General features: G+C 33.3%; 2 protein-coding genes across 3 annotated transcripts; one reads left to right on the plus strand and one right to left on the minus strand.

The window, feature by feature from the left end:
• Window positions 1-13: 13 nt before the first annotated feature.
• Window positions 14-2,900, minus strand: LOC100245682 (uncharacterized protein At3g49055). The gene is made up of 5 exons (XM_002272014.5): window positions 1,834-2,900; window positions 1,125-1,201; window positions 904-1,015; window positions 690-806; window positions 14-599 (listed from the first exon to the last, which is right to left on the minus strand). The coding sequence occupies exons 1-5, from the start codon at window positions 2,770-2,772 to the stop codon at window positions 255-257; spliced, it is 1,590 nt and encodes a 529-aa protein (XP_002272050.1). The 5' UTR covers window positions 2,773-2,900; the 3' UTR covers window positions 14-254.
• Window positions 2,901-5,604: 2,704 nt separating this feature from the next.
• LOC100267999 (U-box domain-containing protein 32) lies at window positions 5,605-15,920 on the plus strand. 2 transcript variants are annotated; one of them, XM_010664410.3, is made up of 10 exons: window positions 5,605-6,446; window positions 7,694-7,815; window positions 8,091-8,212; window positions 9,357-9,461; window positions 10,391-10,518; window positions 10,601-10,866; window positions 11,952-12,101; window positions 12,864-13,391; window positions 14,601-15,338; window positions 15,470-15,920. In XM_010664410.3, the coding sequence occupies exons 1-10, from the start codon at window positions 6,266-6,268 to the stop codon at window positions 15,650-15,652; spliced, it is 2,523 nt and encodes an 840-aa protein (XP_010662712.1). In that variant the 5' UTR covers window positions 5,605-6,265; the 3' UTR covers window positions 15,653-15,920. The 2 variants fall into 2 exon arrangements, with proteins under 2 accessions (XP_010662712.1, XP_010662714.1); XM_010664412.3 differs by lacking the exons at window positions 5,605-6,446; window positions 7,694-7,815 and having other exon boundaries at window positions 7,822-8,212; window positions 9,350-9,461.
• The last annotated feature ends 3,034 nt before the right edge of the window (window positions 15,921-18,954 follow it).

The following is an 18,954-nucleotide window of genomic DNA, read 5'->3' on the forward strand; positions in this document are numbered from 1 at the left end:
ATACATGTTGATATAATTACACGAATTGAATTTTCTTTTAGTTGGCTCAATATCATCCATACCAGAAAACACATTGATGAGCAGTTGACAGACAAGGTTACTCCATAAACAAATAACAAAATTAAAAAAAAAATGAGGGAAGAAAAAAGAAAGAACAGGAAGATAGAAATGAAGAAAAGCAACAAAAGAACAAAGTAACATGAGGAAATTGTAACAAGCTCAGTAGAAGGCTATATAATCACATGTCAGACACTCTAATGAAGCAAGGCTTGCATTTCTGGGAGCATCCTTCTTACACTCCCAACTCTAGTGTTTGTGTTACTAGCAGGGTTCACCTTGAGGGCTCGCCATGGCCAACACACATGCCTAACCCTAAGGCGGTTCCGATCCCTGCTCTCTGCTTCTTCTAATTGTCTTGTGAGCTCCTCGATCCTCTCACGTAGCTCTGCAGCCCTGCTGTCAGCTAGCTGAAGAGACCTCTCTGCTGCTGCCTGGGCAGCCATGGCAGCAGCTGCAAGGTCTTCTTTCAGCTTCAACTTTCCATTTGATATGTCCAAAGCCGTCTTTGTCTTCTCCAACTCTTGTTTCAGAATTAGAGTCTGAAGAGACAGCAACTATGTTAGCGTTTTAATTTCGATTGCTGATAAATTTAAGAAACAATTCTGTCAAAGAGATCCATAAACTTTTACCACTTTATCACGTTCTTCAACAACATTTTTTCCTGCTTCCACTTCTAATTCACAAGCTTCCCTCCATCTAGCAACCTCTTCTTCGGTTTCTTTCATTTCCAAGAGGAGTTCTTCAACCTTACAGAAAAACAAAACAAATAGAAGGGTAATGAGGAATAATAAAACACAGAAAGAGAATAGCCATCTCTCATTCATTTCCCAGACAAATAATTACATTTTGAGCAAACACCATCTCTCTGTCTTCCAACTCCTTTATGTACAATGTGTTTTCTGCAATTTTCTGAGCTTGTTTCTCTGTAAGACTCTGAAGGCGCTCGGTGTCTGACCTGGCATAGAATAGCTGATTAAAAATCAACAGCGACGTAGATCCAAAATCAACAAAGGAGTTCTATAGTATGCCATTTGCATTCCCCTGCAAATCCCAGGGACTGATACCTAGATTCCTCCAAAGATCTCCTCAATTGTGTGATTTCTTGTCGTAGATTCTTCATTATCCTCTCCACAGTTGAGGCCTGGTAAGAATGATCAAACAAATCAGACAAGTGGTTCTCCATTTATACAAGAAAAAATAACAAGTTTGATGCATCCATCCATTTTCAGTCCTGCCCTACAACTGATCCTGCTCTTGGTTTTTTAATCCAAAAACATAACCACATTAAGGCTTTCTAATTCAAGCAAATGACTGAACACATCCACCAGCTCTGTCATTGCAGCAGACACCTCTAAGGTAGAAGATTCTCGGCTCATGTAGGTCATATGAAGAACAGTCAGATTATTAGCAGTATTTCTTCAAGATAGCGCGAAAGTACCTAGAGAGCCGATTCCCTTTGATGCATTTTCTCCCACCAATACTAATAACAATGTAGTTATAATGTTTCAGAGCTGAGTTTCTTCTTTCTTCGTCTTTCTCTCCATTTTCTTTTCTTGAAAAAACCAAAACTAGTTCCATAATACAGAATTGATTGTCTTAAGTTTCTTTCAGCGATTCAGTTCTAGAAATAATCCTAATTTAATTGTCACTGGAACTGATGAATCAATACAATGTTCAAGGCATCAACTTTAGCTAATGTCTTACCTAGAAAAAATATATACATGAAGCAACTTGGAATTTCAAACTGTAAAGGAAAGAGAATGAGAGCAATACCAGACTAACAACCTCCTCTTCACATTCACTACTATCTGACTTACTGCCTGCATTTGACCCCAAATTTTCGACGGGTACTTCATTTGGAGCACTGCCCATCATGAACCCAAACCCCACCTTCTGCAGTCCTCGCTCGGCAATCTGCAAAAGGGCAACTCTCTTCTGCTCATTATTCCCCTTCAACCTATTAAGACTCTTCTCCACCACGTCTTTTTCCACCAGTGCAATCCTCAGTAAACTGTTGATATCTCGATTCTCCTCTGTCAAACTCACCACACTGTTCTCCAATTCCCTCTTCTCCTTCTTCCTCATTTCTTGGTACTCACTCACTTTCGACTCCACCATACTTGCCAGCATCGATACCGCCTTTATTGCCTCTATAGAAGGCCTCAGTTCTTCATCTGAAACCACTTCTTCGCTTTTCTCAATGACAATCCCTGCTTTTTCTTCATCGAGACTATCAATTACCCTTATTAAGCATTCCTTGATGGTCTCCAATGAGCCCAAGTTCTCCAACAGAATCTTTTCCCTCTCCTTTTTCTCACCCAACAGTTCTTCAACCCGGGTTTGAAGTTTTTCTTGCTCTATCATGCCCTCATCGATTTTCTTCCCTAATGCATCTTCACAATCCCTAAGAGAAGCCTCAACCCCACTAAGCTTATCGCGGAGACTGTCTCTTTCCCGCGAAACTTCTTCAATTTCCTTCACTAGATCCACGTTTCGCTTCAGAATTTCATCCCTCTGAGTCCGGATTTCAGCTAAATTTTCCTCCATTTCAGTGGATTTCGATAAAAGGGTCTGGTAGGAAGAATTAAGAGCTTCAAGCTCAGCAACAAGAGCATCATTTCCGGTGCGAAGATCATCGATGAGTTTTTGGTTGATTGAGGAATCATCCTGACCACTGGCTTGATCTTGGGGAGGTGCTTCTGTGGTGTCCATGATCCATTTAGAATGAGATATTCAAAGGAGTAGATGTTGAAGAACTAGGAGGTGAGAGTTTGAAGATACCTACCAGTCAAAAACTGGAGGGTAAGGTAGTTAGGTGGGCCGTGGGCATGACAAGGAATGACGAGTACGAACAAAATATATGGGGAATTTATATCCCAATATAATTAATTTTTAATTCCGAGAATATTTATTTTTAATAAGAACAATTTTTTAAAATTGTTTTCTAATATTTTATAGAACAAAAAATTTATTTAGGAACCTAAAATATTTTTAACTTGATCCATATATTTTAAATATAAATTTTATATGTAATGTTTTGTTTTTAATCACTGTATAATTATTTTTTTAAACCGTCCTAAAAAACAAATAAAAACAACTAAAAACAATTAAAATGTATTGTCTGAAAATACTTTGTTTTTTGTTTTTAAGAACAAAAAACTATTTTAAAAAACAATTATTAAGCATATTTCATAAAATTAGAAAACAGTTTTAAAATTTTGAAAAATCATTTAGAAGTAATTGATTTAATAATTCTCCTAAAAATGTTTCCAAATAAAGCATTTTTATTAAAAGTACTTTCAATAGTTAGAAGTTGAAATTATTTTTATTTAATCTCCAAAGGAAAGACTGTTTCAATGGTCACATAATAATTTAAAATTAGTATATATTAATATTTTTAATTTAATTTTAAAAATAAACTTAACAAGCCATGCAATCTGTCTGCGTTTCATATTTAAAATTTATATGAGCAATAATTTTTATCTTAAAATGTTAAGGGCCAGGATGGGGCTTAATATTATGATTCTAGGAGTGGGCTGAAGACTAGAAGTAGTAGGGGCGAAGGGTTGTTGGGCCAGGCCCAATACATTTCTGTTTATTCGTTTCAGCAGCCCATGCCTTCTCCTTCTGGCACTGAAAATAAAATCTCTAAAGTTATTTCAACAAACATATTAAAAACAATTTGTCATTTTTTAATAATTCCAAGTATTCAAAGTATACCGTACATTTGAAAATATGAAAACGAACGATTCAAAGTTTTCTAGAAAATATTTTGAAATTTTCTTTTGAAACAGTTTTACGCACACCTAGTACGTATCAACTTTTTGTTACATCAGGGTGTTTGGTCAATGAGAAAGTTGGCATCGGAAATATGGAAAATTCTAGGTAATTTGAATGGAAACTGAAGATGTTATGTTGACAATATAATTATTTATAATATGGAAACGAACAATTCAAAGTTTTCTAGAAAATATTTTGAAATTTTCTTTTGAAACAGTTTTAAGCATATTTATTACGATGTATCAAATTTTTGTTACATCAGGGGGTTTGGTCAATGGAAAAGTTGGCATAAGAAGAGTGGAAAATTCTAGGGAATTTGAATGGAAATCGAAGAGATTATGTTGACAATTTTTATTTATAATATAATTATTGTTTTTATTAGGGATGATAATCTAACAGGTTTTGTTGGATACCTGTCCTGTCTCACCTTTAATAAGATGGGTTTGAAAATTTAATAAATAGGTTTAAGATTTTTTTTTTTTAAAAAAAAAAATATGTGATGAGTTTGGACAGGTTTGATTATTGTCTTATCCTACTTTGATTATATATAAAATTAATTTAATTTAATTTTTTCTATTTTTAATATATAGATAATAATAATGAAATATTTATTAATAAAACAAGTTGTAAAAAATTAAAATAATTTAAAAAAAAATTACAAACGGGAAGGGTATGAGAATTTTTCATACCTACCATGTCCTATTTAATTTTTTTAAATGGGGTGAGGATATGAATTATTTTGAATAAGCTGAGTAAGGTCGGGATGGGAACAACCCACTCATTTTCATCCTTAGCTTTTATTCAAAAAGTGGATTAAGAAAACAACAATAGGAAAATTCAAGATGAAAATGTTTTTACGCGCATAGAGGAGATGAACGACAATTGCCTCATAAACTTCCAAATTATCAGTCGGAAATGGGAATCAATTCTCTATCTTTATGTCCCTATCTTAGCATGAGTTTATTCCTTCTCTATCATTATTTTTCTTATTCTTTCTCAAAAAAAATTTATTTATTTTTTAAAATATAATTTCTTGACCTTTTAATAAGACAAACAAACAAAAATGTAATAATAATTATTTTTATTTTTTTGTCATCTAAGGAAAAACTTAATAATCATGTTACAAAGTGTTTCTAATTGTTAAGGGATTCTCTCAAACCTATATGGAATTGTTTAGTATTTTCAAAATAAAATTTTCTCTCCAACTTTTGTTTTCCAAAGTGGGAAATTTTCATTACTAAGAAAAGAATGGTATGGCACAAAGAAGTCTTTAAAGTAGTTACAACTACTGGAACAAATTGGATGTTCAATGTAGGTCCCATAAATGTCCTTTTCTTGATGGTGATTCCTTGGATTGGCATCTCCATACACACTTTGGGTAGAGTTTTGTTAAACTTTCTCTTGACCCTAATCTGGACTTTTGGGTCAATTATCATTATAAATATATGTCCTCCCCTCCCTCCAATCCCCCATTTTTGGGGTTGAAGTTTGGTCCAATAGGACTTTCATACATGCCCTAAGAACTTTGCCCTAGGCCTTGTTTGGTTCTACTTTCAAGAAGTCATAGTTTTTTTTCTCTTTTTTTTTTAATAATTCAATTTGAATTGTTTGATTAATTTTTATCTAAAGGGCTTATAATTTTTTTTTTTAAAAGAAAAAAATTATTCTATGCTTAATAAGACTTTTATAATACTAATATTTTCGTTTCAAAAATCATTTTCATTTCTATAAAAGTTTCTCATGACTTGGTCACAACCTCGACTTTTATATCTTCTTTTATTATCACAAGTTTTTGTGGTTATACACATTTTTTTCAAGTTCCATTGAATGAAATTTGACCTTTTTAATTAATTGAACCATGAAACATCTTTTCCCTTTCCATTATAGAAACTAATAATTCTTGCATAAAAGTATAGTTTCTTGTAGCTATCAAATCTTGGATTTCTACATATTTAGAGTGGATTGGTCATGATTTTGAAAATTATTTTTGATATTTTGAAAAGTGCTTTTGATATTTTGAAAAATAAAAATTTTCGAGAAAAACCATAAACACTTCCTAAAAGTCACCACCAATAGAAGAAGAAAATTATATTTTATTTTTATTTATTTATTGGGCAATTAAAAGAGTCCAGTGACCTTACTCAAGAGGCAGATACAGAGGAACACCAGTATCCCTCGGTGTTCCCAACCTTTTCCACTAGAGCTTTTCTATCACTTTACCTCAACCTCAAATTCAGAACCAACCCTTTTCTTCTTTCATAAAGTTGAGAAAACCCATTTAATAGTAGAGAATAAAAAGGAATCATTCTTCTCCAATTTCAGCTATTTCGATCACTGACTCAGTGGTGACTCAGCTCCAGAAACGCGTTCTGGGGCGTTAAGCAAGCCGAATTGACAAACCCTGTTTGTGGATCATCCTTGATCAATGGAGAGTTGTGCAGAGATCGAGAATGGGCCAGTCGGTGATGTGGAAAACACGATTTTTGTGGCGGTTGGTAAGAGGGTGGAGAAGAGCAAAACGGCTCTGTTTTGGGCTGTGAAGAACTTTTCAGGGAAGAGAGTATGTGTACTTCATGTTCATCAACCTGAGAATACATACGCGTCCGGTAAGTTTGTTGTTTTTTGTATTGAGAATTGATCTGCTTGTTGTTAATATTTGTTGAAAATGCTCTGTTTGGTTGCCGGGAAAGTGAACAGAAAGGAGAGGAATTAGAATTTGGGGGGCTTATGGTTGCAATTGGTAAGTTTTTGAGTTGAAATTGAAATTTGATCTCAGCATTCATAATTTGTCGAGACCCTGTCTGCACACCGAGAAAGTGAGAGGAAAATAAATGAAACGAAAATTTTGAGAATTAAGTTTTATGTTGTTTATGTTTCCATAAGGATCAGGTTAATCAAGCAACATATGGTTGGATTCGGAAGTTTAGTTAAAGTGATCTGACTAACATTGGGAATTCCATTTATTTATTTATTTATTTCCTACATTTTTCTCAGAAACCAAGTAGAAAATAAAAAGATATGCCATTGAATTGAGTAATTTTTATGTTTTTTTTTTTAATTGTCTTGTATTCTGAGTATAGTCTTATTCAGTTGGCTGTTTGATTGAGTTGGTGACCAACCCTTTTACTAAAATCCATTTTTTCCTTGTGGGGATGGTATGTCTCATTATTGACACCTTCGTGAATGGTTGGATTAAGTAGTATCTTCATAAGATCTTACTGTCTTTAACTCTGTATGAGATTTGATTTTAAACCATAGTTTTACCTTAATAGTTTCGACAGAGCTTCGAATCATAGATAGAAATTCAATCAGTTTTTGCATTTTTATTATTTATTTGCTTTGCAGCTATTCTCGCACAGTAATGTAAACAAGGGAAGGAAATGTTACAAAAATCTTAGTTGAATAAAAGGTAAAAGAATATTTATCAATCATTTAATGTCACAAAGTGGAATGAATATCTTTGGATTCAGCTGTAGGGGGTGAGTCTCTCTATACTGTACATCTTTGGGTCACTATTTTAGCGCCTCTTCATGGTACAATTCTTTAGCTTATTTATCAAAAAGAGTGGAATGAATATCGAAACTGTATATAGGGATATATGACAAATAACATCAGAAGTTCCGGGATTTGCAATTCCACTAGTCTTTTTTTTTTTTTTTTTGTTTATGATCAAACTAGCTAATATATTAATCTAATTCCAATTAATTTACTGTAGTGAGACTGGTTGTTTCAGCACGCAATACATGATAAGTTTTTGGTAAAAAAATCTTTAGTTTTTGTTTACTTAGGTCTTATTTGGTAGATTTCTTTGTACTTTTAAGATAATGGCTATTATTTTTTCTTTTATTTGCAGTGAACAAAAAGGTTTCAGCTAACAAATTGAAACAACAAGCAGTCAAGGCTTCCTACGAACGTGAAAGGCAAAATATGATGAAACTTCTCAATCAATACCTCCTTATTCTTGCCCAAAAGGGGGTATTATTTCTTCTCATTATTTTCCTTGTTAATTTGGTTACAATTGAAGTGCATTGCATTAGCATTGAGTCCATAGTTTTGATTCTTATTCCGTTGTTGGTTTTGAACTTTGAAGTTTAATTAGACAGTGTAACCTGTCCAAAAGAAAAACAGTGGAAAGTTCAAAATTCTAAACCATGGTTACTTCAGCTTGGAGATCCTTCTAGAAGACTAATTTTCACCCAAATGATTAGATGTTGTTAAATATTATTTGACTATGTGGCTTATTTCTACAGGTGCGGGCTTATAAACTGTGGATTGAAATGGAAAATATTGAGAAAGGGATTGTAGAAATCATTGCTCAGAAGAATATAAAATGGCTTGTTATGGGAGCTGCAGCAGATAAATATTATTCAAAGTATTAACCATCTATTACAAGTTCTTATTGTTGACTGCATTGATTTATTTGATATTGTTGTAGAATTACTCGAGGCTTCCACCCTAGGCATTTGGGATTAAAGTTTTGTTGAATTTAGTGGAATTTCTTGAAGCTTCTACAAGAATTATCCAATATTAGTGCACAAGTATTGTTGCTCTGTAGGAGGCCTCTTGATGTAGCCTAGTCGGTTATGAAAATTAACCCAATTTTAAGTCATCAAAAATCAGCTCATTGTAGTGCTATACTTTTCTTTTCAGCATTTGAGGAATTAAATTGACAGACATATCTTTTCAATATATTTCTCAGGCGGTTGATAAATTTGGGTTATTTCTTTTATGTGTTAGAATCAATGTTGCTCCGGTGCTTCAAAATATGTGATACATGTAGAGGGGTATGGATTGTGAGCTATCGATAGGAGCATCCATCAAAGAAAAGAGGAACACATTCCTAGTATACAGGAAGTTCCACAGTATACTTTCTTAATTTGTTCCTCTTTTGCATGATATTTCAAAACAAGCAAAGCACTCACATTGCAGATGCTATGTTATTTTAACAAATCATTTACCCAAGCTATGAAAAGAAAAAAAAAACAGAAGCAAAATTGGATGCTTTGATAATTTGGCCATGTCTTTACATCTGAGGATTAGATGAATTGATACCTAAACACGTTGGAGATTGATCAAACTTATGTATCTAATTGAGAAACTTATTGGTGTTAGAATTATATAATGTTATTGTGAACCTTTTATATTACTGCCTTCTAACTAGATAACTTCATCCTCTTAGTTATTTAATATTTTAGAAGTACGAATTCTGTAAAAGAATTTGAAGACTGTAGCCTGTAACAGCATGATTGAGATTGAAAATTTCAGCAAAAGGAAGAAAATGTTCATTTAAAGTTAAGTCGCTTGTTGTCATGATTTTAACTCAAGGCATCAGCTTTGGTATGTGCCTGTCCAATTAATTATAATTAAGGTATTGTTTTTAGGCTGATAACATTAAAATGCCCTGATAACCTTAAAATGTGCAGATATCAAAATAGCTAAAACTTATGCCAATTTAATTGAGCTTGCATTTGCTTTCAGTTTCTAAATTTACTGATCCAGACTCATGAAGATTGCAGGAAAATGGCTGAGCTCAAGTCCAAGAAAGCGATCTTTGTATGCCAACAAGCACCACTTTCCTGTCATATTTGGTTTGCTTGCAAGGGTTACCTCATTTACACAAGGTCCATTTTGAACATTTGATTTGATTAGCTTGATAAGATTATATTTTTAGGAGAGGTATTTTAGAGGATGCATGATCACTAACCTTCTTCAGGACTCATGGCCCACCAAATCAGGCTGTGGAATGTTCAGTGTGTAAGCTGCTTGGTAAAAAATCAGAGATTATATAATTCAAACTGTTAGAATTTAATACTGCTAGCATCAACTTACAACTTTTAACTGGTACAAAAAGATTTCTGGAACTGTCATGCTGATAATTGGTATATTGACCAATGAATGGGATGCTATGTGCCAGTTAGTTGGGACTATGACACGTGCAGTACAGATAGACTCAGAACCTCATATTGATGGTTCAAATCAATTGGATGCATGGGATGCACCTAGATAAACACCATACACATAGCATTTTCCACTGAAACATGTTTTCACACACCCTAATTTTCATCTGTTCAGCATTAAAATGAAGCCTATAGTCTACCAACTCCTTGAAGTCCTTCTTCCTAATTGTTGATTTCAGCTACTTCGTTACTTTTTTTGGGAAGAGAAGTTGGTAAAGCATAAAATTGTGATGGAAAAAGGCTTGTGAAATGCTCCATCTTGTAGTACTTACATTATATTATTTGGGAGAACAGAGCATCATATAACTTGTATTTTGCTTCTTCATGTCCTTTGTTGACTCGATTATCAGCAGTTTCGAGCTTCCTTATAGATATATGAAACTTACAATTGAGCAAATATTTGCTTCAATAGTTCCTGGTCCAAATTCTGCTGTTACATGCTAATTGTCCAAGTTGTATCTGATTAACACTCACACATCTGAATTCTGCTCCACTTACCTTTTTCCAGTTTAATACTTTCCATCCTTTTTTATACAACCTACATCTATGAATATTTACTGTAATTGCCACTAAGATGAAAATATGAAAAACAGGGGAAGTAGACAGGTTGAAACTGAAATAGAGGTTTCTCCTCCTTTGCTGCTACTGAATAAAAATGTGGAGAGCAAGCAATCTGCGAACCTGATATCAGAATCTATTACATATAAGCAGAAATCCTTTGGTAAGCTCACTAACCCAGATCATGATTGCTTTCACCAAGCAAGATCTGTCAATTTTTTGCTCTCATCTTGGGAGTATCACAGATTTGTCCTCCCTGAAGAGTACCGGAAGAATGATGTTACTACAGTACCATGCAAATACAGAAGAAAATGCTGATGAATGGGATGGAATGTCAAGAAGGTCCAGTTCTCCACGCCTATCGAGTTCAAATTGGTCAAACAAAGGAGAGGTTGACAGTTTACACTCTACCCTCTGTCCGAAGGATGAAGCACAAGAGGAAGATTCAATTTTACCCTCAGTACAAAAAGCCCATGATGGTCATCATTATTCACCATCTATTATTTTTCTGGTACATTTTTATTTTTATTTTTATTTTCTTAGGGTAGGGGTAGGGGAGGATGTGGAATACAATGCTACCAATGTCGAATTGTTAAAACTTTAAATATTGAGGGTTTGGGTTCATGAGGATTAGGAAAAAGTGAACACTTAGACACTTGATAAAACTAAAACTTTATGGCTTAGTGTCTTTTTGGATACACTTTCTATTTTCTATTTTTAAAAACATAAATATAAATTACAAGAACTCTTAGAGGGTTAAATTAAAAATGTAATGGTCTTTAAGAATTGATCGATAAAATTGAGGTTTTAAAAAAAATTTACTACCTCAAATTTTAAATTTTTGAAAGTAATTTTTAAGGATAGAAGGTAAATCTATACTTTTTTACAAAAGTTTCTACTTTTTATATAGAAGTTTTTATTTTTAAAAGTAAAAAACAGGAAGTGTATCTAAATGAGGTCTTTATGATTTAAAATTATAAAATATGAAGTTTTCTTCATTTGTTGACTTAAAATTTACTACTTAATTCTTATTTAAAGTATTAAGATTATTTGGTAAAACTAAAATTTTTTGGAAATTATTGAATTTGGCATGCTGCCAGTAATAAGTTAATGAGAAAAAATAGGGAGGAAGAAGTTGATGGTTGTCATAGAGAGCTAACGAGAAGTCAAGAGTTTTGTGCAAATAGGCTATGAATTGAATTCAGAAAAGTGACTTCTTTTATCTTAGTCCTTTATTTTGACTTTAAGTAGTATTATTAAGCTAATTTTTATTGAATTAAATTATAATATTTAATGACAAATTAATTATTGTCACATTAAGTCTTTAAGTCAGTTTACTTGCCCGAACTATTTGAATTCAAAATAGTGACTTCTTTTATCTTAGTCCTTTATTTTGACTTTAAGTAGTATTATAAAGCTAATTTTTATTGAATGCAATTAATGACATATCAAATTATTGTCATATTAAGTCTTTAAGTTGATTTTCTTTCTAAGCTATCTCCAGCTACAGTTTTGGCTGGATTCTTCCAAATGTTTGGTTCAAACCTTTCCTATCTAACCATTTGAATAATTTCATTGGCTCTTAAATGATTGCAGGACGAAAAAAATCAAGGACTGGCAACTGACGGAAGTTATGATAGACTAGAACCAGCCATTATGTTTACTAAAAACTCAAAGCAGGATGCATTTGAAGAGTCAGTTAAGCGATGGCAAGCAGAAGATGATGCCATGGAGGCCATACGCAAGGCAAACTTCATCTTTCATTGATTAGCATTTTTTTCTTCCCAAAGAATGGTCATTTGTTAATTTTGTATCTTGAACTTCACCAAAATATGCTTCCCTTAAACAGGCTACTGCAGAAAACTAAAAGTGCATTTGACAGTGTTTCTATTTAAAGTGCTTCTTGTGGAAACGTTTTCTCTAAAAGTATTTTTAGGATAATCACCTATCAAGTACTTCCCCATGAAGCACTACAAGTGATTTTTTGACTTTTTAAAAGTGGTTTTTAATTTTGCCGAATGTTTGTTTTTCTCCACAAACATTTTTTATGCTAGAAGTGCTTTCTAAAAGCACTACCAAACGCACTCTTAAGTGAATGATGCTTGCTGTGACCAATGAAACTTTATCAGCCCATAACTTAATTCCATGCTAAATTTCATATATAATGCTCCCTGGGAGGCTATGGCCAAAAGTTTGGCCTTCTGGATGCATTGAAATATCAGACTTAACTCTCCTAATTACTGGAGTGAATTTATTTTCCTTAGCACTCTTAGTTTAAGCTCCAAACTATTGTTGATTTTTGATGTAGAGTTTTCTTACATTCTCTTTTTTTCCCCTTATAACTTTTGTTACACTGCTAATCTGCATCATCATCACTTTAGCCAAAAAGGAGAGAAAAGGGTCTGTACATCTATATCTTTGTAAGCATGATGCATGTGCATGTACACTCAGATATAAAACATACACTTTTTATTAAGCATCTTCTTTGTTGCCTGTACCTTGTTACAGGCCAAAGAAACTGAAACATTACACACCAAGCATATGAGCAAAAGGAAAGAACTGGAGGAAGAGCTAGCAAGAGGAAAGGAAGAAGTAGAAAGGATGAAGAATCAACAGGATGAACTCATGAAAGAACTCCAGATGGTCCAGGACCAGAGATCAATACTGGAGAGCCGAATTGCAGAATCACATTCATCAGAGAAGGAGTTGGAGGAGAAGATCATCTCAGCTGTGAAACTCTTGATAAGTATAAGGCAGAAACGGGATGAACTGCTAGTAGAGCACAAAGATGCAATTAGAGAAGTCAATGAACTAAGAGGATCAGTACAAGAGGAGGCTGCAAGCTTTTGCACACCACAGTTCTTGTCTTTCTCTTTCATGGAGATCAATGAAGCAACCAACAATTTTGATCCATCATGGAAGATTGGAGAAGGAAGTTATGGAAGTGTCTATAAAGGGGTTCTTCGCCACATGCATGTAGCTATAAAAATGCTGCCTTTTTATGGCTCTCAAGACCACTTGGAGTTCCAGCATGAGGTAAATATAATCAGGAAATATCTACATAGTATCATTTGTACCCACACACCATCTATATCATCCATCCAAACCATACATTCTGGTGGACTAAAGTCTGAAAATTGTATTGATGAGTTTGCTCATGACAATAAAGCAAAGGGCTAATAACTTATTCCATTGAGAAAATTAGCTTATCCTTGGGGAAAAAGTGTTGGTCTAAGGATTTGTGCAACAATAAATTGGCATTATTTGGGTTTTGATGCATTTGAGATACTCCCTCCCTATTGTATGGTTTGGATCGGTGATTATGCTAAACTGATATGGATCCTAGTCACTAGCATGAACATATATTTTCTGTCTGTCTGTTCAACTCAACCATCAGTTCTAGTTTCACTAGGAGTGAACTGTAACTGCACATTGAGGTATGCACATGATTTTCTCAATTTTCCATTTTACATAATTTTTATTTAGGCTAAATCGATATATCCTGCATGACAGACAATCCACTTACATATCACATATCCTGCCTACCTATTCAAGAATGTGCATAAATGATTTGACTTTTATATCAGATGAAAATAAATATTTCTCCATAGGAAATCTAATGATGTTGCATCCTGCCTATATTTATATACCTATTCAAATGTGCTTTTTTTTTTTTTGAATACCCTCCCAGATTATCTTTTTCTAATATGGATTGGAATGTTCTAAACCCTCTGTTTGGTTACTGATATAACTGAAAGAAAAGATAAAATTCTAAATCTTATGTTTGTGTTGTTAGTTTCCAAATAGTTGAAGTCTCAACTTAGTTAAGCCAAATAGTTGTATTACTCTCAATTGAATAGGTTTTTCTGTTTTCTCAGGTCCCAATTAGTAAAGCATCTAGTAGTAAAATAGGGACAATTCTTCTTCTTTTGTAGATGGAATGATCGAATTTTTATGTGAGACCAAGATTGCTCAGAAAAAATAAAAATAAAAATAGTAAACATGAAAGCTCTTGTCTAGGATGAGATGAAGTCTCCAAGTGCTGTATCTTGCAAGGAGCCAGAATATCATGAGTCTTTGAGCATTTTTTTTCTTCTGTTAATTTGTACTTAAATTTCTTCTAAATCCTAAGATTCTGTGGCATTTTACCCAAATGGTATTTTGTTCCATAGATAGTTCACATCACCCTAGACAAAATCATAGAAGTTTCTTAACTGTGAGTTATTTCTGTTGGTTGGGTTTCAGGTGGAGGTTTCGTGTAGGGTGAGGCATCCAAATCTCATGACCCTCATTGGAACATGTCCAGAATCTAGGTCACTTATTTATGAGTACCTCCAAAATGGAAGCCTTGAAGACCGGCTCACCTGCAGGAACAGAACTCCCCCTCTTCCATGGCAAACTCGAATACGCATTGCCACAGAGATATGTTCTGCCCTTATCTTCCTTCACTCCAACAAGCCTTCAATCATCCATGGAAATCTGAAGCCTACCAAGGTGCTCCTTGATGGAAATTATGTTTGCAAGCTCGGTGACTTGGACATCTTGCGCATAATCCCTCCAGGTGAAAATATGACTAAAACCAGCCCAAAGAGTACCTCTGCTTATATGGACCCAGAATTTCTTGAGACTGGAGAACTTGCTCCAGAGTTGGATGTATACTCATTTGGAATTATAATGATGCGGCTTTTAACTGGGAGACCAGCGTTGGGAATAGTGAACGATGTCAAATGTGCACTAGAGAATGAAGTTTTTAATGCAGTTTTAGACTTTTCAGCTGGGGACTGGCCACTTGAGCAAGCAAATCAGCTGGCTCACTTGGCATTGAGATGCTGCGAGAAAAATCACTTCAATCGGCCTGATCTTGCATCCGAAGTATGGAGTGTTCTTGAGGCAATGATGGTTTCATGTACCGCCTCAGCAACATGCTTGGGATCCCGACCCCATCGCCGAATTCCTTCTCATTTCATTTGTCCCATTTTCCAGGTATCAATCATAGAATATTTTCATATTTGGATTACTCAAAACTTCACATTAGAATGTGGGAAATCATTCATTTAGGCAATTACAACTTTCTCATGATGACCATTTGTGTTGGTGTATGGATGAAATTGCAGGAAGTCATGAAAGATCCACATATAGCAGCAGATGGGTTCACATATGAGGCAGATGCAATCAAAGGATGGCTGCAAAGTGGCCACAACACTTCACCAATGACCAATCTTAAGCTATCAGACTGCAATTTACTGCCCAATTATGCCCTACTTTATGCTATTCAGGAGTGGCAGCAACGATCATGAAACTCCCTTCTTCGTCATTTCTGCTTCTGCTTTCGTAAATCGACATATAGCAATCGGGTCTCGGTGCAAATTAAGCATTGTACTCGACACCAATAAAAGTCTTATTGTTTAAAAAGCCTAGAGACCGAGCATGGCGTCACATGAATGTTGGTAGAAACCAAATTGGAGGTCGCATAACATTTGCAAATGATCCAATATGTAAAGTTGTGCAACTCTTCTATCTTCCAAACTGCATACACGAATGTAAAAGGGCTCTCACATTCTGTCACGGAAGTATATATAATTTGGCTGACATCCTACGAAATTCGTCCCAAGAACAAGGTGACATCCCCATGCTCTCTACTTCAATCCATCAATTCATAAATCTTAATTTCTCTAGGCATAATGGAGGCAAAGTTTGACGATTTGCCAACATGACTTGAACTCGATATGCTCCTCATGGATTTGGGTGAGTGTAATCGAGTTTTGATCAAATCTGTATTGATTTACATAACCATTTAATAAATAGGTTGTTTTTTAATAAACCTGTATAACATAAATTTGATTCGAATTTATCCATTCAATAATTTTGTCGATTGCCTAACTATAATTTTAAAATATTTAATTCATATTTGACTCATTTTAAACGTGTTTTTAAATAAATAGATCGATTTAATCATAAATATGTTCAATTGAGACATTAATCATATAAAATTATATAATATCTAACTCGATCTGATTTAATCATATTACCAGTTTAATAATTAAATAATATTTGTGTTTATTTTTTTTGTACTATTATTATATGAGGTATGGGTTGACTTATGTGGTAGAAAATAATTAGGTTTTAAAACACACTACTTAATCATACAATTTTCATCTAATTTCCTTATAACACTGGATGGGATGTTCTTCTCCTTCTCCACAGGATTCCATTAAATAAGTCTTACTACATATTAAGATTTACGAGTAAAAGTTAAATAACAAAATTAAGAGCACATTTGACATAATTTTTAAAAAATACTTTTAACTTAAAAAGTATTTTTAAAAAACATTTTTTGATTGAAAAAGTGCTTATGAAGAAAAATCAATTCCTTTGATAAAATTTATAAAACAAATTTAAAAAGGTTGAGAAATCATTTATGTAAAACCCACTCTAAATAAGGTTGAGGCTGCAGAATAGTAAGGTTTTGAATCCTTTTTCCTTTAAAATATTTTTCCATTGCATTTGGTTGGGTTGACAGCCTTAGAAGAAATATGTGGGCTCAATGATTACTGTATTGAAAGTGCTAAGTTGGAGTTTCAATGATGTGTTTGGGTAGTAATCATTTTTAAAAGTGTATTTGGAGTAATTTTAGGAAGTGTATTTGAGAGTAATTCTAGGAAGTGTTTATATTACTTTTAATATTTAAATATATTTATTTATTTTTAAATATTAAAAATTATAGAAACTGTGACATCCTATATTGGATAGAGGGAAAAGTTTCTGGCATTATATAAGTATGAACTCCTCTTAACCCTGTAAATGCATTTTAAAGTCGTGAGAGCTTATTTGGGTTCAAAGCGAACAATATCTACACGATTGGGAGCGGGTTGTTACAAATGGTATCAGAGTCAATCCCCGACCTCGGTGTGGGGTTTGTTTGGCCTCGTATGGGTGTTTGACTGTTTGGCCCCACAATCCCATGGGACACAACGAAGACGTTATGTTTGCATATTCCTCTTAACCAAGTAGACGCGTTTTAAAGTTGTGATGGCCCCTTTGGGTTCAAAGGGAACAATATCTACACGGTTAGGAACAGGTCGTTGCAAATGGTATCAGAGTCAATTCCCGACTTTGGTGTGGGGGTTTGTTTGGCCCTTAAGGGGTGTTTGTTTGTTTGGCTCCATAATCTCATGGGACACAACGAGGACGTTGTGTCTGCATAGGGGGTGTTTGTGACATCTCACATCGAATAAGGGGAAAATTTCTAGCACTATATAAGTATGGACTCCTCTTAACCATGTAAACACGTTTTAAAGCCATGAAGACCCCTTTGAATCCAAAGCAAGTCGTTACAGAAATACTTCCTAAAATAACTGTGAAACACTGCATAAATTCCTTAATTAGTATGTTAGTGTTTTCTACACTCAAAAATGCTTTTATAATTTTTGTTTTTGAAATAATTGGTTAAAAGAGATAAATACTTTTCATATCTCTGAATTTATCAATTCTCATGTTTTTATTTGAAAAGTAACCCATTTTTTACATAAACGTCCTTAAATATTTTAGTATTTATAATATATTTTAAAAGAAATGGTTATTTTCATAATAATAAAATAAGGGCATTTTTGTCCAAATGGGACCAAAAAATAATGAAATGTTAGATTTCTAAAATTAGGGTTCCAAATACTCTTTTAATGAAATAACCCTTTTTTTTTTTATAAAAAATATATATTTTTTTTGAAAACTTGTTTTAAAAATGGCGTGTTTTCTAAAAATATAGTTAAATGGTTTTAAGTTATTTTCATTTATTATATATTAAGAGTTCCTTCGTCAATGATTTAAGAAGCGTTTTTAGTCTAAAAAATATTAGTTTTTAACAAAATTTAGGATATATTTTTAAAAATTTTAAAAATCACCTATAGTGTTAGAACATCACTTTATGATGTTCTCTAGTGAAACATTTGATAAATGATTCTCCTAAATACACTTCTAGAGAAAACATTTCTATTAAAAGCATTTAGAGCAAAAACATTATTCACAGTGTTTCTATTGAAAGTATTTTTAATAAAAGTGTTTTCAAAAATGTTTTTGAAAGTGTTCTTAATAAAAGTGTTTTCAAAAGTGTTTTTAGCAAAATAATTTATAATATTTTCAAGACTTTTAAAAATATTTCTTAAATTTTGTCAAACAGCTAATTTTTTTTACAAAAACTCTTTCTAGAATTACTATCAAACGTACTCTAAATTATTTTAAATTATTTTCACTCGTAAAAAGCTAGAAAATGATTGAGAATAAAATAAAATAGATAAAAATTACGTTTTACAAAATATTTGAAAACACAATCAAACTTTTATTGGAAAAAGTTTTAAACACTGATTTTAAAAACTATTTTCTTTTTGAAAAATTGTTAAGTGGGTCTTTAAATTCTTATGATGTCTATAAAAGAATTCCCCATAAAGATAGGTAGAAGGATATTTGGAGAAGATGAAAGAAGATTTAAAATTTGAAGAATGAGTAAAATTTGGTTAAAAGTTGGATGAATTATAGAAAGTATGCGGAAGTTTAGGGAATGGATTTCATGAAGCAATGGTGGTTAGAAAAAGTAAATAAAGACATA

The sequence above is a fragment of the Vitis vinifera genome, chromosome 16 (genome assembly GCF_030704535.1).
Source record: "Vitis vinifera cultivar Pinot Noir 40024 chromosome 16, ASM3070453v1".
In the NCBI taxonomy this organism is placed as follows: Eukaryota; Viridiplantae; Streptophyta; class Magnoliopsida; order Vitales; family Vitaceae; genus Vitis; species Vitis vinifera.

Coding starts and splice junctions, on each gene's coding strand:
- LOC100267999 (XM_010664410.3), top strand. CDS start 6,266: ATGGAGAGTTGTGCAGAGATCGAGAATGGGCCAGTCGGTGATGTGGAA. Junction 12,102..12,863: donor CCATGGAGGCCATACGCAAG/GCAAACTTCATC, acceptor ACCTTGTTACAG/GCCAAAGAAACTGAAACATT. Junction 13,392..14,600: donor ACTTGGAGTTCCAGCATGAG/GTAAATATAATC, acceptor GTTGGGTTTCAG/GTGGAGGTTTCGTGTAGGGT.
- LOC100245682 (XM_002272014.5), bottom strand. CDS start 2,772: ATGGACACCACAGAAGCACCTCCCCAAGATCAAGCCAGTGGTCAGGAT. Junction 1,016..1,124: donor AGATCTTTGGAGGAATCTAG/GTATCAGTCCCT, acceptor ATTCTATGCCAG/GTCAGACACCGAGCGCCTTC. Junction 807..903: donor AGATGGTGTTTGCTCAAAAT/GTAATTATTTGT, acceptor TTTTTCTGTAAG/GTTGAAGAACTCCTCTTGGA.